This window comes from Ahaetulla prasina, chromosome 1 (assembly GCF_028640845.1).
Source record: "Ahaetulla prasina isolate Xishuangbanna chromosome 1, ASM2864084v1, whole genome shotgun sequence".
Taxonomy (NCBI): domain Eukaryota; kingdom Metazoa; phylum Chordata; class Lepidosauria; order Squamata; family Colubridae; genus Ahaetulla; species Ahaetulla prasina.
In genome coordinates, this window is record NC_080539.1 from 269541679 (window position 1) to 269555508 (window position 13830).

General features: G+C 38.8%; 1 protein-coding gene across 24 annotated transcripts in view; it reads left to right on the plus strand.

The window, feature by feature from the left end:
• SOX6 (SRY-box transcription factor 6) overlaps positions 1-13830 on the plus strand; it is a 517338-nt gene that overhangs the window by 440499 nt on the left and 63009 nt on the right. For all 24 annotated transcript variants that reach the window (XM_058159020.1, XM_058158967.1, XM_058158946.1 and 21 more), the window contains one exon: positions 5890-6039. In XM_058159020.1, the coding sequence (XP_058015003.1) occupies positions 5890-6039 (150 nt within the window). The remainder of the gene's footprint in view (positions 1-5889; positions 6040-13830) is intronic.

Genomic DNA, 13830 nt, shown 5'->3' on the forward strand with positions numbered 1-13830 from the left:
AATTTTAAATGTTTTAAAGTTTTTGGCCAATTGTGTAATAAGTTTTTTAATTTCGTTTTAATTGTATATTGTATTGTTTGCTTCGGGAGAAGGGCGGTATAGAAATCTAAATAATAATAATAATAATAATAATAATAATAATAATAATAATAATAATAATAATAATAATGATGATGATGATGATGATGATGATGATGATGATGATGTTTCAGTTCAACATGGAATGCATGATTCTTTGGTCCTTTGTCTCTACTCCCTAAACAGCCTTAGAAAACTGTTATAAATCAGATGTCACTTATCAACTGGGGGGGAGGGGAGTGGGAGGAGCAAACATGGATTCAACCCCTGCATTTTACTAATTATTTTTGTCAACCCAGTTACTTACTCTCAGTTGTGGCAGCCCTTGATATGGCTCCTAATGAGGAACAACAGCTGTATTTATAGAGAGCCTGATTCATAGAAGACATTCCCTATGAAAACATATTCCTGGATAGTGTTGCATGAGGGAAAACTGATACAAACCAGCCTATGAAATTGTTAGCATGTTTCGCAGGCACTAATTAGTACAGTTTTAAAACATTATGACTATTTGTTTCCTGTACTTCCTGTTCCTAGAGTACATTATTCAGATTCCATTTTTTAAAATATTGCACTATTATCGTTTAGCCCAAGTCAAAACTGAATACCTGTAAATAGCAATAGCACTTAGACTTATATACTGCCCCATCATGCTTTGCAGCCCTCTCTAAGCAGTTTACAGAGTCAGTATATTGTCCCCAACAATCTGGGTCCTCATTTTGAAGACCTTGGAAGGATGGAAGGCTGAGTCAACCTTGAGCCCCATCAGGATCAAACTCCTGGTTGTGGGCAGACTTTGCCTGCAATACTGCATTCTAACTACTGCACCACCACCATGGCTCACTAAATAACCTGCAGATTAGATTTCTAAAGCTAATTAAATTGAACATGTGTTAATGAATGTGTGTGTGTGGGGGGGAGGGGTGTTGACCCATAATGCTAGGATTCTTTAAAAGCTATAATAACATTTTCACTTTATTAACATTATATTTAGCTAACATGAAGAGCCATGGTATTGCAGGCTAATTCTGCTGATTTCCAGCAATTCGATTCTCACTGCATCCTTCTGAAGTTGGTAAAATGAGAACCCAGACTGTTGGGGGCAATATGCTGTCTCTGTAAACCACTTAGAGAGGGCTGTAAAGCACTGTGAAGTGCTATATAAGTCTAAGTGCTATTGTTATGATCCTACTGACACGTTATATACAAATGTGTAGTTTTGTTGCATTATTATTATTTTGACTATAGAAACATTGATATTTGCAATATCTACATTTGGTATATATTGTACACACACACACACACACACACACACACACACACACACACACACATTGTAACAGGTAACATATGTTCAAATGAGACCTTAAATGCATAAAATGTGCATGGGAAAGATGTCTAAAACCTGTTATTTCAGGTTTCCCCGTCTATCCAGAACAATTTTTTAAAGTATGTAACTTAATCCAGTTAATAACTTTTAAACTTCTGCTATCTTCAAACCGTGTATGCTATTTGCTATCTTTAAATGATGTATGCAATTGTAAGTGGGATTTATCATTTTTTTTCAAAGAACCCAGATGCTGAGCAGAGAGCTTTTTTTCTAACAAGAGCATCTGGCTCCCTTGGCAGACTCTTGGAAGCAGTTTTGTAGTTGCCTCTGAATTGTCACACAGTTAAGTTGCTGATGAGTTTTTAGCTTCTTTTAAAATTGCCTCCATTTGCGGGGACACAGTAACATGTGAAACATGTGAAATGTAAAATTACATTTTATGAAATTGAAGGCTCCTGGGATTGTCTGTAGTTAAGGATCCAAGGAAGTTTATTTAAAAAAAAAACAACAACACCTCATGCTGTGTTAAATTTCTTAGACTGGGATTGAGAAAGATGCTTAGGATCACTAGGAAAAAAATCCAGCCCTCTGAAACCTCAAGAGTTTGGAGAGGTTGAAATACTGTACCTACTTCACTTCACAAAGTGTTTTTGAAATCACTTTGGTTCACCTTAGCCTAGTGTACTCATAATTCATGAAAGTAAATAGCAAATCTGCAGGAACTTCTTGCTTTTCTCAGAATGACAAAAACAACATTTTAGCATCATACTGCATGCTCGATCTCTTTGGCACGTGCACGATGTAATGATGCAAATAAGAAAAAAAAAGGGGGGGTCCATCGCTTCCCTCTTCCCCATATGGATGCCACTGAAAGCAAATTAAAATGAACTAAACCCTACATATAATTGTAAAAATAGGAGGCTGTAGTCCAAGAAATCACGACTTAATTCACTACAGCAGCTTCCCATGGTTCGTCAGTTCATCTATGGCAAATGACAATGATCTGTATTGAATCCTATAAAGGTTTATCCATTGTTATAGTTGGTTTTGGATTTTAAAATGTTCGACTCAAGGTGCTGGTTGTGATCTACAGTATATGCCCTAATTATTTATCTCCCGTGGTATTTGCCAGTGGAGGGTTTCAATTTTTTTTACTACCGGTTCTGTGGGCGTGGCTTGGTGGGCGTGACAGGGGAAGGATACTGTAAAATCTCCATTCCCTCCCCAATCTTGGGGTCGATTACTGCAAAATCCCCATTTCCTCCCAATCAGCTGGGACTTGGGAGGCAAAGAATAGATGGGGGTGGGGCCAGTCATAATTTTTATTACCGATTCTCTGAACTACTCAAAATTTCTGCTACCAGTTCTCCAGAACTGGTCAGAACCTGCTGAAACCCACCTCTGGTATCTGCCCAGTTGGCTTCCTTCGATTAAACAATGTCATCTATCAAGACCCAGGGAGTGCGTCTTCTTTATTGAAGTGCCTGCCCCCTGGAACAAGGTACCTTCTGATATGTGGATGGCTCTCATACTGCTGTTTTTTCAGAAAGTCATAAAGACCTGCTTGGAGCCCCTTTCATGGAATATTATAGATCAGTGTTGATCCACTTTTGGCACGGAGTGTCACCTGGTCTTCCAGTTTCTGGCACGCATGCGCTCGTGAAGACCAGCTAGCCAGCATGCATGTGCACACCAGAACCCGGAAGAGCAGCAGGTGATGGCTGGCGAGGCCAGGGAGATGGCTTTGCATGCCACTTCCAGCATGCGTGCCATAGGTTTGCCATCACGGTTATAGATTGTCTGCCAGGTTCACCCTCTTGTTCCTTTCCTAATTTTTTAAGTTAGTCTTGTTGCTGTTGTGTATTAGTTCTTATTATATCATTCCAGCTTATATAGTATACAGAAACCTGCCTAGATTTGCTTGGAGTTGGATGGCATAAAATCAAACAATAAAATAAACATGATCCCCACATTAATTTCAGTATTCAACTAAATTTCATCTGCAAGTTTATTTCTTCTTTATAAAATGTCACTGTTAAAAAATTTCACTCACACACACACACACACACACACACACACACAGAAAGAGAGAGAGAGAGAGAGAGATTCATTCACATAGGGTGTGTAATAGATAATCCTCTGGATTAGTATGCAGAGATCCTTCAGTATCTATCTTCACTTATTGTTTCAGAGTTTGTCTCACATATAAAGCAAAAGCAGGTTTTATTTATTTGTTCTGAAAATATTGCACCAACCATGAAACTATTATTTCATGAACCAACAAAAATACAGTAGAAGAGGGTACAACTATTAAAAATTAACAATTATTCTGAAAACAGTAGTTATGACTCCTGACATTCAGAGATGACTAACCCATGATAAAATCAATGACATTGTAGTAGCTTAAAAGAGCTACGAAGAGCTGTGAAGTTAACATTGCAATGGAAAATATTTCTGTTGAAGTATCAAATGTCAATATGCATGTGGAACCTTGATCACTATTTTAGTCACTGAAATTAGATTGAGTGCCTGTGGCTAATATAATCACAGTTCTTCACCCCACAGCAGAATACAGCCATTATGCAAAACTCTGAAATGAGGGTTATTTTTAGTCAACAAAAAAGTATCTCTTTACAAGGCTATAAAATGTTTTGAAATTCTGGACTACATAACAATTAGATGTTTCCTGATCCTGAAAACCAGGTCACATGAAGGGAATTTCATAATGAATAATGATCTAGAAGGCTCTGTATGGTTCTGTTTCAGCCTTATGCCTTTTGAGAGATGATCGACATGTTGCCTTATTTGAGGATAAATTGCCTCTGAAAAATATTGCTCTTGGACTAAGAATGACTCAGTGCCTTGCTTTGACATTCTTGAATAGATTTGCCCAAAGTATAAAAGTTCATTTGGTCATGCACTTTCTTTTCTGAATCCATATTAAGTATGTCTCTAGACTCTCACAAAACATAGCTGACATAAGTAGATCTGAGATATGCCTTGAAGAAGACAAAGTGAGAAAACTGAACCTTCAGTTTAGGTACATTCTGGCTTGTTCTTGGGGCAAGACGTGACATCTGAATCATGGCAGGGAACACATTTTGTTAATACAAGTTGTAAACTGAGAAAACATTGCCTACCCCTTCAATTTTCTGTTCCCAAGTAAAGAGTGTCTGTAGATGGATCATGGCATTTGTCACAGCAATATAAACTATATAAGGAAAAGTGAAGTACAACTTTTTAAAGTAAACAAATAAGCACAGACCCAGCTATATAAATATATGCCCTCTTACAACATCACATTTCCCTCGAATTGGGTTCTTCTATTATGGTGATACAATGTAGGTTGTCTATGAAATAATATACCTAGGAATTTTGCAATTGCTCATCAATAATATTCTGGTCTATGAAACTAATAAAAAATGATACTAAGAATATACTAGTTCATATGCTGCTAAAAAAATTAAATAAATAAAAGTAAATACCATGGAGCATGTAATTTCTGTGCACGAAAAAGACTGGGATCAGAGGAGCAATAATCACAGTATTCATCTAAATCTTTAATTATAGCAAATTCTTACATTTTGTATTCTCTCTGAGTAGGATCTGTGTGACACAGTAGTGGAATTTAGAATGAGCAGACTAGAAAGACTGGTGCTGCCAGATCTAGGTGGATTTCATGCAGGGGTGGGCTTCAAAAATTTTAGCAAGGGGTTCTCTGCCCAGTTGGGTGGGCGTGGTCATGGTGAACGTGGCCATGGTAGGCGTGGCCTAGTCAGCCTCCTGCAACATGGCGGGCGGGCGTTTTTGCTCCAGAGGTTTTGGTCAAGCCTCCGGGAGGGCAAACATGGGCTCTAGAGGCCCTCTGGAGGTTGGAAATGGACCCGTTTCTAGCCTTCCCAAACTTCTGGTAGGCCTGTTTTTCACCTTCTTCGAGGCTCTGTGCGTGCCCTGCACTTACCTGCATCCAAAACAGGCTGCGTGGGGACTCCTGGGAGGGGTAGGATGGGTGGAGCCAGCCAGGAGTGGGATTTGGGAGTTCTCTGAACTGACAGAATTTTAGAGGTTCTCCTGAACCCCTATGAACACCCAGCAGCCCACCCCTGATTTCATGCAAGGTCACAAAAGGTGATCAATGGTCATAAAGGTGGAAAATGGTCATAAGTCACTTTTTTCAATTCCATTGTAACTTCGAACAATCACTCAACAAATTGTTGTAAGTCGAAGACTACCTGTAATCATAATCTTCAAGTCAGAGAAATACTGCAAGGCATTAAAAACAAAATTAAGCATTGTTGGTATGATACCCAGGATTTGTTTTTGTTTTTTCTTGTGACCCTTAATCCAGAAGGGTCCATACCTTTCATCATGCTGGTTAGATGTGTGATGCCCCAAGTCCAAAAACACAAAACACAGCACTTGCCACTTAGGAATCTCTGCTCCAGGGCTCCTAAAAGAGAAAAACTATTCTTGTTTTGCAGCAACTCTATGCCGCTCAGTTGGCCAGCATGCAGGTATCGCCTGGCACCAAGATGCCTTCCACGCCTCAGCCGCCAAATACGACAGGGACGCTCTCACCAACCGGGATGAAAAACGAAAAGAGAGGGACCAGCCCTGTAACTCAAATTAAGGTATTGATTTAGTTTGTTCTCCTGAATATTCCAGCTGCACGCAGAGACCTCTTGATTCACTGTCCTTTAGCATTGCTTCATTTGACATAAGGCTACTGTAGATAAGGATGAATCTATATTATTATAGAGCCGTGGTGGTGCAGTAGTTTAGGCTAATTCTGCCAACTGCCAGCAGTTCGATTCTCACCTGCTCAAGGTTGATTTAGCCTTCCATCCTTCCGAGGTTGGTAAAATGAGGACCCAGATTGTTGGGGGCAATATGCTGACTCTGTAAACCACTTAGAGAGGGCTCTAAAGCACTGTGAAGTGCTATTGCTATTTCTATTAATACAATTGAATACAATTGAAAAGAATTGTGATGAAATAATTAATTCCACTGAATGAGTTTTAATTAAAATATTTTATATTTTGATGATACATTTGTAGCTTATTGTTGGTTAGCAACTTGGGTCAGCATTTGTATCAGCATAGGATACACATTTAAAGCAAATTAAGCAAATTCCTTTTATGTAGGGATTCTCCATGCAATGAATAACTTTTGTTTTATTTGACTAACCAAGGAAAAGTCCCTTCCTTTCATCCAATATGTACTGTAGTTGTGCAAAGACCTTGGAGGTCTTCTAGTCCAAATACCTGCACAAGCAGGAGACCCTATATCATTCTGAACACATGGCTGTCCAATCCCATTCATTATATGATTTAGCCTCTATACTCTTTATCATCTTTGTTGCTTTTGCCTGCACACTTTCTAGAGTCTCAGTATCTTTTTTGTATCGTGGCGTGTATTCCAAGTGTGGCCTTACTAGTCCAATATAAAGTAGTACCATCACTTCTTGTGATCTTGATGCTGTTTCTCTGTTGATGCAGTTTAGGACTATGTTGGCTTTTTTGGCAGCTGCAGCACATTGGTAATCGATTAGGACACCTACATACCTCTCACAGTTACTACTGTTGAGGCAGGTGCCACCTATTCTTGTTTTTTTGTTTCTATATCCAGAACTTTGATGCCAAAATCATCCATAGCTATTCCCAGAATGCCACTATCTCTGTGAAGCAACAGTTTATTTGGAGACGTGGAGAGATCAATAGAATAAACAAATGTTGTGATCTTGAATTTCCATAATTTGATCAATCCTTCACTTCCTATTGTGATTATAAATTGGTCGAGTCCATCCACTGCTACATTATGCAGCCTTCATGAGCTTTTTCTTCACCATAATGTCCCCTGTGAATTTCAGACTGCATATTGTATTTATCCACATGCCCTGTTGAAAGTCCAATTACTGCAAAGTTTCCACAAGAAGTAATGTCAACTGCTGTTGCATATATACCAAGAGATTTATTTTTGTTTATTTCTTTTGGTTTCAGTTTATGGATTCCCATTGAAGATTTCTGATAATTCCAAGTAGTACAAGTTACATAATCTTGATGGCAAGCAATGATACCATCCCAGTCATTTTAACGGGCCACCTCTGTTGCATATGTTGTAATAGGGGGAAGTGCCATTGTGTCATTATGAAGTCCTTTCTTTTTTTATTTCTTCTTATTTACCGAACCATTTCCTAAACTTTTATTGAATCTTTCATGCACTGTGGAAAATTATTGTAAAGTACCATCTTAAGTAGCACTAAGAATCTGCTGCCCATTTTGCCCATGATGTCAGATTTTTGTTGGAGGTGCACTATGTCTCATTCGATATCTTAGCAGTCTACCACTTCCTCCAGGGTAGTAAATATTCTCCAGGGAAGAATATTCTGTACCTATGCATTTGATTTTCCTACCTAAGTGCAGGACCTTACTTTTCTCACCACTGATTTGCATCTTGTTCAAGGATCCAGTGTTCAAGTCTGTCAAGATCCTTCTGAATTTTGAGTCTGTCTTCCAAAGTAGTAGCCCCACTTTGCAATTTGGATGAATTCTCCTTCTATCCTCCCTTCTATCCCTTCTATTCTTCTATCCTCCCATCTAGATTATTTATGAAGATGTTGAAGAGCACTGAGACCAAGACAGAATCTTGAGCTATGCCACTGCATACTTCCCTTTATATAGATGAGGTTGAGGTTCACTGGGTGCAGTTGGTCAGCCATCTGGTGGTGGTACTGTCTATCCCACATTGTAATGTTTCATCAAGAAGTAGGCTGTGGTCTGCTTTGGTCTACTTTGTCAGATGACTTACTGAAGTCTAAATATACTATATTTGAACTTTTAACTTTGTTCTGTCCTCCTGTACTTCTTTTATTATTCCCATCTAGGGGGATTCTTCTGGACATGCTCATGATGGAGCAATTGGAAGCATAATATTTTTGATATTAATAAAATTATCTAATTACCCCCAATCTTCAGATTTGAGTTGTCCATTTCCTTTGCATCAGCATCATAGATTTTTACTATTTGCTTGATAAATGACATAAAGAAAAACAGAGAGATTTGTGAGTGGGTTTAAGTGAGTGATTTTGGAAAAGGTCACGTGAGAAATAAATTATGTTTTCCTTTATGATATTTTGCTTACACTGTATATTATATGCCAGTGGTCAGAAGTGGGGCAGATAGGAGAAAAGCTTTAGGCCAGAGGTCACCAACCTTTTGGACCTCAGGGACTACTAAATTCATAATTTAAAATCCCGCGGACTACCAATATGATCTGCCTAATGACCAGCTGGGTGGGCGTGGCTAGGTGGTCATGTGACTGGGTGGGCGTGGCCAACTCAATGTCACTCACATCAAGGGGTGCCTTGCCAGCCTCTACTTGCTCCTTCCCTCCCAGCCACTCCTCGCCTCCCTGTGTGGGCCCTTAGGGCCCTAACAGGAAGCAGTTGTTGGAGCTAAGCAGCCACCATGAGAAAGAGTTGGCAAAACAGCTGGCTCAATTCAAATGACCAAGAAGAAGGCTCAGCAGAAGCACCTCACTGAGGGCTATGAGCATAGGCTTTCCAAGCAGAGGAAAGATCTGTGGGAGTGCAAGGCAAGGTACCGGCACCTGAAGGCTCAGCGGGCTGAGATGGTCAGCCAGTTCCAGGCCATGATGCAGTCCCACTGGAACAAGGCCCTCCAGCTCTTTGCCACCAGCAGCACTTCCCTCCAGCCTTCGCCCAAAGCCCCGCACCAGGAGGCTGAAGCAGACCCCAAGTTGGAATTTCTGCCCTCCTCTGACCCACACAAAAAGAGCTCAAAGGGGGAGACTCTCTGCAGCAACACAAATGTTCATTGTACGTATCTGGCCCAGTGGCCGTAGTTTGAGGACCCCTGATTTAGTGCAATATAAGAAATGCAAATAAGTTTTCTGAGGACCACCCAAATTTTCTCGAAGACCACTAGTGGTCCATGGACCACCAGTTGGTGACCGCTGCTTTAGGCTGTTTTCAGAAACTGCTGAAAAGTTATAAAAACCATCAGTTCTACTGTACATTACAGTATTTAGTTTTGTTGAAGAGTGTTATAATCCTACTATCTTTACCTGGAAATTAGTTTCATTAAATCCAATTTGCATTTGAACAGGTATATTCTTGTTGCACTCTGCAAATACTAATTTATTCTCATTTTACATATATTGAAAAAAGTGCTCACATCATTGGTTTTGTAAAAGTATGTGTGTGTGCTTGTGTAAAAAATTTGCTCTTGAGTGGAAAAGTTATTGTTTAATCTTCTATAAGGTGACTACCATCTTATTTATGTTTAGCTGCAGTAAATTGGGCAAGATCCATTCTGAATAGATACGCAGAGAATAGATTTGTTCAAGTAATTCCCTTGTTTAATTCTGCACAGACATGCAGGAGTAGCACCCTTGCTTATTTCTGAGGGCAGACTTATTTGAAAGTCTGATTTGGTTGATCTTCCCAAAGGCCCATTTAGAGCCTGACAAACAAGCTACATAGTGGGTCTATTTGTTGGACAAAAGATATTCAGACCTGTCTCTGAAATAGCTATGTACCTGTATTGAATTCTGAAATGTTGTCATTTAATTTTGTATATGTCTTCATTGTTCATGTGAAATGTGCTGTCTGATTTGAGTAAGAATGAACAAAGAGTAAGCCGAAAAGTAAGCAGTAAGGGCCTGGTCTTAGAGAATTAAACTATTTGTTTATTAAATTTATTACTAATTTTAATGGGGTTTTTAGTTTTATATATTTTTAAAGTTTTTAGGCCACCTTTATAATAAGTTTTTTAATTTGTATTTTAAATTGTATATTTTTGTATTGTTTTGTTTTATCTTGGCTGTACACCGCCCTGAGTCCTTCGAGAAGGGCGGTATAAAAATTGAAATAATAATAATAATAATAATAATAATAATAATAATAATAATAATAATAATAATAATAATAATAATTTGTGCTGCACAAGCTGCCCTAGATATCTCGAAGAAGGAGAAGTCAAGGCCACTCTCCTTATATTGTCAGGAAACAAAATGTTTCAAATCAGTCCTGTTTATTAGGAATTTATGTGTATAAATGAATGCCCTTAGCTCTGTGCCAACATAATAACTACAAACGTAAGAGGAGTATTTCTATTTCAAATAGTAAAGCAAAGTATTGTTTCATGAGGCAAGAAAGCCTGTATTTTCAATTCAATCGGAATAGAGCTGGAAGGGACCTTGGAGGTCTTCTAGTCCAACCCCTGCTCAAGCAGGAAACCATATACAATTTGAGACAACTAGCTGTTTAGTCTCTTCTTAAAAACTTCCAGTGATGAGGTACCCACAATTTCTGAAGACAAGCTATTCCACTAATTAATTGTTCTCACTGTTAGGAAGTGTTTCCTTAATTCCAGATTGCTTCTTTCCTTGATTAATTTCCATCCATTGTTTCTTATCTTACTTTCTGGTACTTTGGAAAATAAGTTGACTTCCTCTTCCTTATGGCAGCCCCTCAAATACTGGAATACTGCTATCATGTCATCCCTAGTCCTTTTTTTTTCTAGACTAGCCATACCCAGTTCCTGCAACCATTCTTCATATGTTTTAGTCTCCAGGCCTCTAGTCTCCAGGCCTCTAGTTTCTCTTCTTTCCAAAGTCTCAACATCTTTTTTGTAATGTGGTGACCAAACCTGGTTGCAGTATTCCAGGTCTGGTCTTACTAAGGCTTTATAAGATAGTACTAATAACATAACATAACATAACATAACATAACATAACATAACATAACATAACATAACATAACATAACATAACATAACATAACATAACATAACAACAGAGTTGGAAGGGACCTTAGAGGCCTTCTAGTCCAACCCCCTGCCCAGGCAGGAAACCTTACACCATCTCAGTCAGATGGTTATCCAACATTTTCTTAAAAATTTCCAGTGTTGGAGCATTCACAACTTCTGAAGGCAAGTCGTTCCACTTATTAATTGTTCTAACTGTCAGGAAATTTCTCCTTAGTTCTAAGTTGCTTCTTTCTTTGATCAGTTTCCACCCATTGCTTCTTGTTCTACCCTCAGGTGCTTTGGAGAACAGCCCGACTCCCTCTTCTTTGTGGCAACCCCTGAGATATTGGAACACAGCTATCATGTCTCCCCTAGTCCTTCTTTTTATTAAACTAGACATACCCAGTTCCTGCAACCGTTCTTCATATGTTTTATCCTCCAGTCCCCTAATCATCTTTGTTGCTCTTCTCTGCACTCTTTCTAGAGTCTCAACATCTTTTTTACATCATGCGACCAAAACTGGATGCAATATTCCAAGTGTGGCCTTACAAAGGCATTATAAAGTGGTACTAACACTTCACGTGATCTTGATTCTATCCCTCTGTTTATGCAGCCCAGAATTGTGTTGGCTTTTTTAGCAGCTGCTGCACATTGCTGGCTCATATCTAAATGGTTATCCACTAGGACTCCAAGATCCCTCTCACAGGTACTACTATTGAGCAAGGTACCACATATACGGTACTGGTGCATTTTGTTTTTTTGGCCTAAATGTAGAACCTTACTTTTTTCACTGTTGAATTTCATTTTGTTAGATAGCGCCCAATGTTCAAGTCTGTCAAGATCTTTCTGTAACTTGAGCCTATCTTCTGGAGTGTTGGCTATTCCTGCCAGCTTGGTGTCATCTGCAAATTTGATGAGTTCCCCATCTATCCCCTCATCCAAGTCATTGATGAAGATGTTGAAGAGTACTGGGCCTAAAACAGAGCCTTGGGGTACTCCACTGCATACTTCCCTCCATGTGGATGTAGTTCCATTGAAGACTACATGTTGAGTGCGGTTGGTCAGCCAGTTACGAATCCATCTGGTGGTGGTGCTGTCTAACCCACATTTTTCTACTAATAGTTCATGTGTTTTTGATTCTATGCCTCTGTTTATACAACCAAAGATTGTATTAGCCTTTTTGGCTGCTGCTGCACACTGCTGGCTCATATTTAAGTGATCATCCACTAGGACTCCAATGTCCCTCTCACAGTTACTGTTTTTGAGCCAGGTTTTGCCTAATCTGTACTTGTACCCAGTAGTGGGATTCAAGTAATTTAACAACCGGTTCTCTGTCCTAATGATTTCTTCCAACAACCAGTTTGCCAAACTGCTGAGAAAGTTAACAACCGGTTCTCCCGAAGTGGTGCAAACTGGCTGAATCCCACCACTGCTTGCACCTTTGGTTTTTCCTGCCTAGGTGTAAAACCTTAGCTTTCTGCACATTAAAAGCAAGATATAATACCTATAAAGCTACTGTTTAAAAGAGATGAAAATATTTGCATACAACTGACACATTTCATGTGGAACAGGATTAGCAAAATCTAGTAAGCATGTTCTATATTCCTGCCTGAATACCTTATGGGAATTGATTTGACTAGGTGAAATAACTGGGCCAGTCTCCCTGCAGTGTCAGTTATAAGGATGGCATTGGCATAAAAGTTTTACCACATTATTTTTCATCCAATATGACTGGTTGATAAAATACTATATATTTTACTACCACAAACACTGAAGGGTATAATTCCTATATAATAATAAAACTAAACTATCATGAAAGTACAGTGTTATAAAAATGGCGTAGTTTTGAATTGCCCTATTCAATAAATTTCTTGCTGTAAGATGTGCTGTGTGCAATTTTGACAGCAAGAAGAATGCCAGTGATAAGATAATGGAGAGTATTATTGTATTCTTTCATATATTTCTCAGCTTTGAAGTCTTCAGTTCTGCCTGCTGAAATATAGATGATGCACCTTTCTATCCAGCATATCTCAGCTTTGGGCATACTTTAAATGAAAGAGCCAGGTTGCCAGGCTCTTTTCATTTTAATTACAGAAACTCAGTATTCTGCTATCCCAAAAATGCTGTGCCTGGCTGATTGCTAACAAGTTCAGTAGAGGGTACAAGTTCTCTGAAGAACAGCAAAAGATAGTATTGTAAAGCGGAACACTAGATCAAAAGAACAAGTTCTTTCCATTCTTGCGTTTCCAGAAGTAGTAGCACAGATTTTTTTTAATAGATTTTCTTCAAACTAATTTTGTCTCATTTTTTAATTATTTATTTATTGGATTTAAATCTGTTGCCCTTTAAAAAGCAACAAGAATATAAATTATAGGTAAGTGCAATGAAACCAAAATACAGATAAAATCCTAATGTTCAGTAAAATAAAATAAACAAACAATTATCTACGGGACCGCCTGCTGCTACCGAATACCTCTCACCGACCCGTGCGCTCTCACAGAGAGGGACTCTTTGAAGGTTTCTACTGTTTCTACTGTTGATACTGTGTTGTCAAGTATTGTGAGAGGTGGAAGTATGGAAGGGTTTTTCCTAAAGTCTACCACCATTTCTACGGTTTTGAGTGTGTTCAGTTCCAGATTGTGTGTGATTCAGT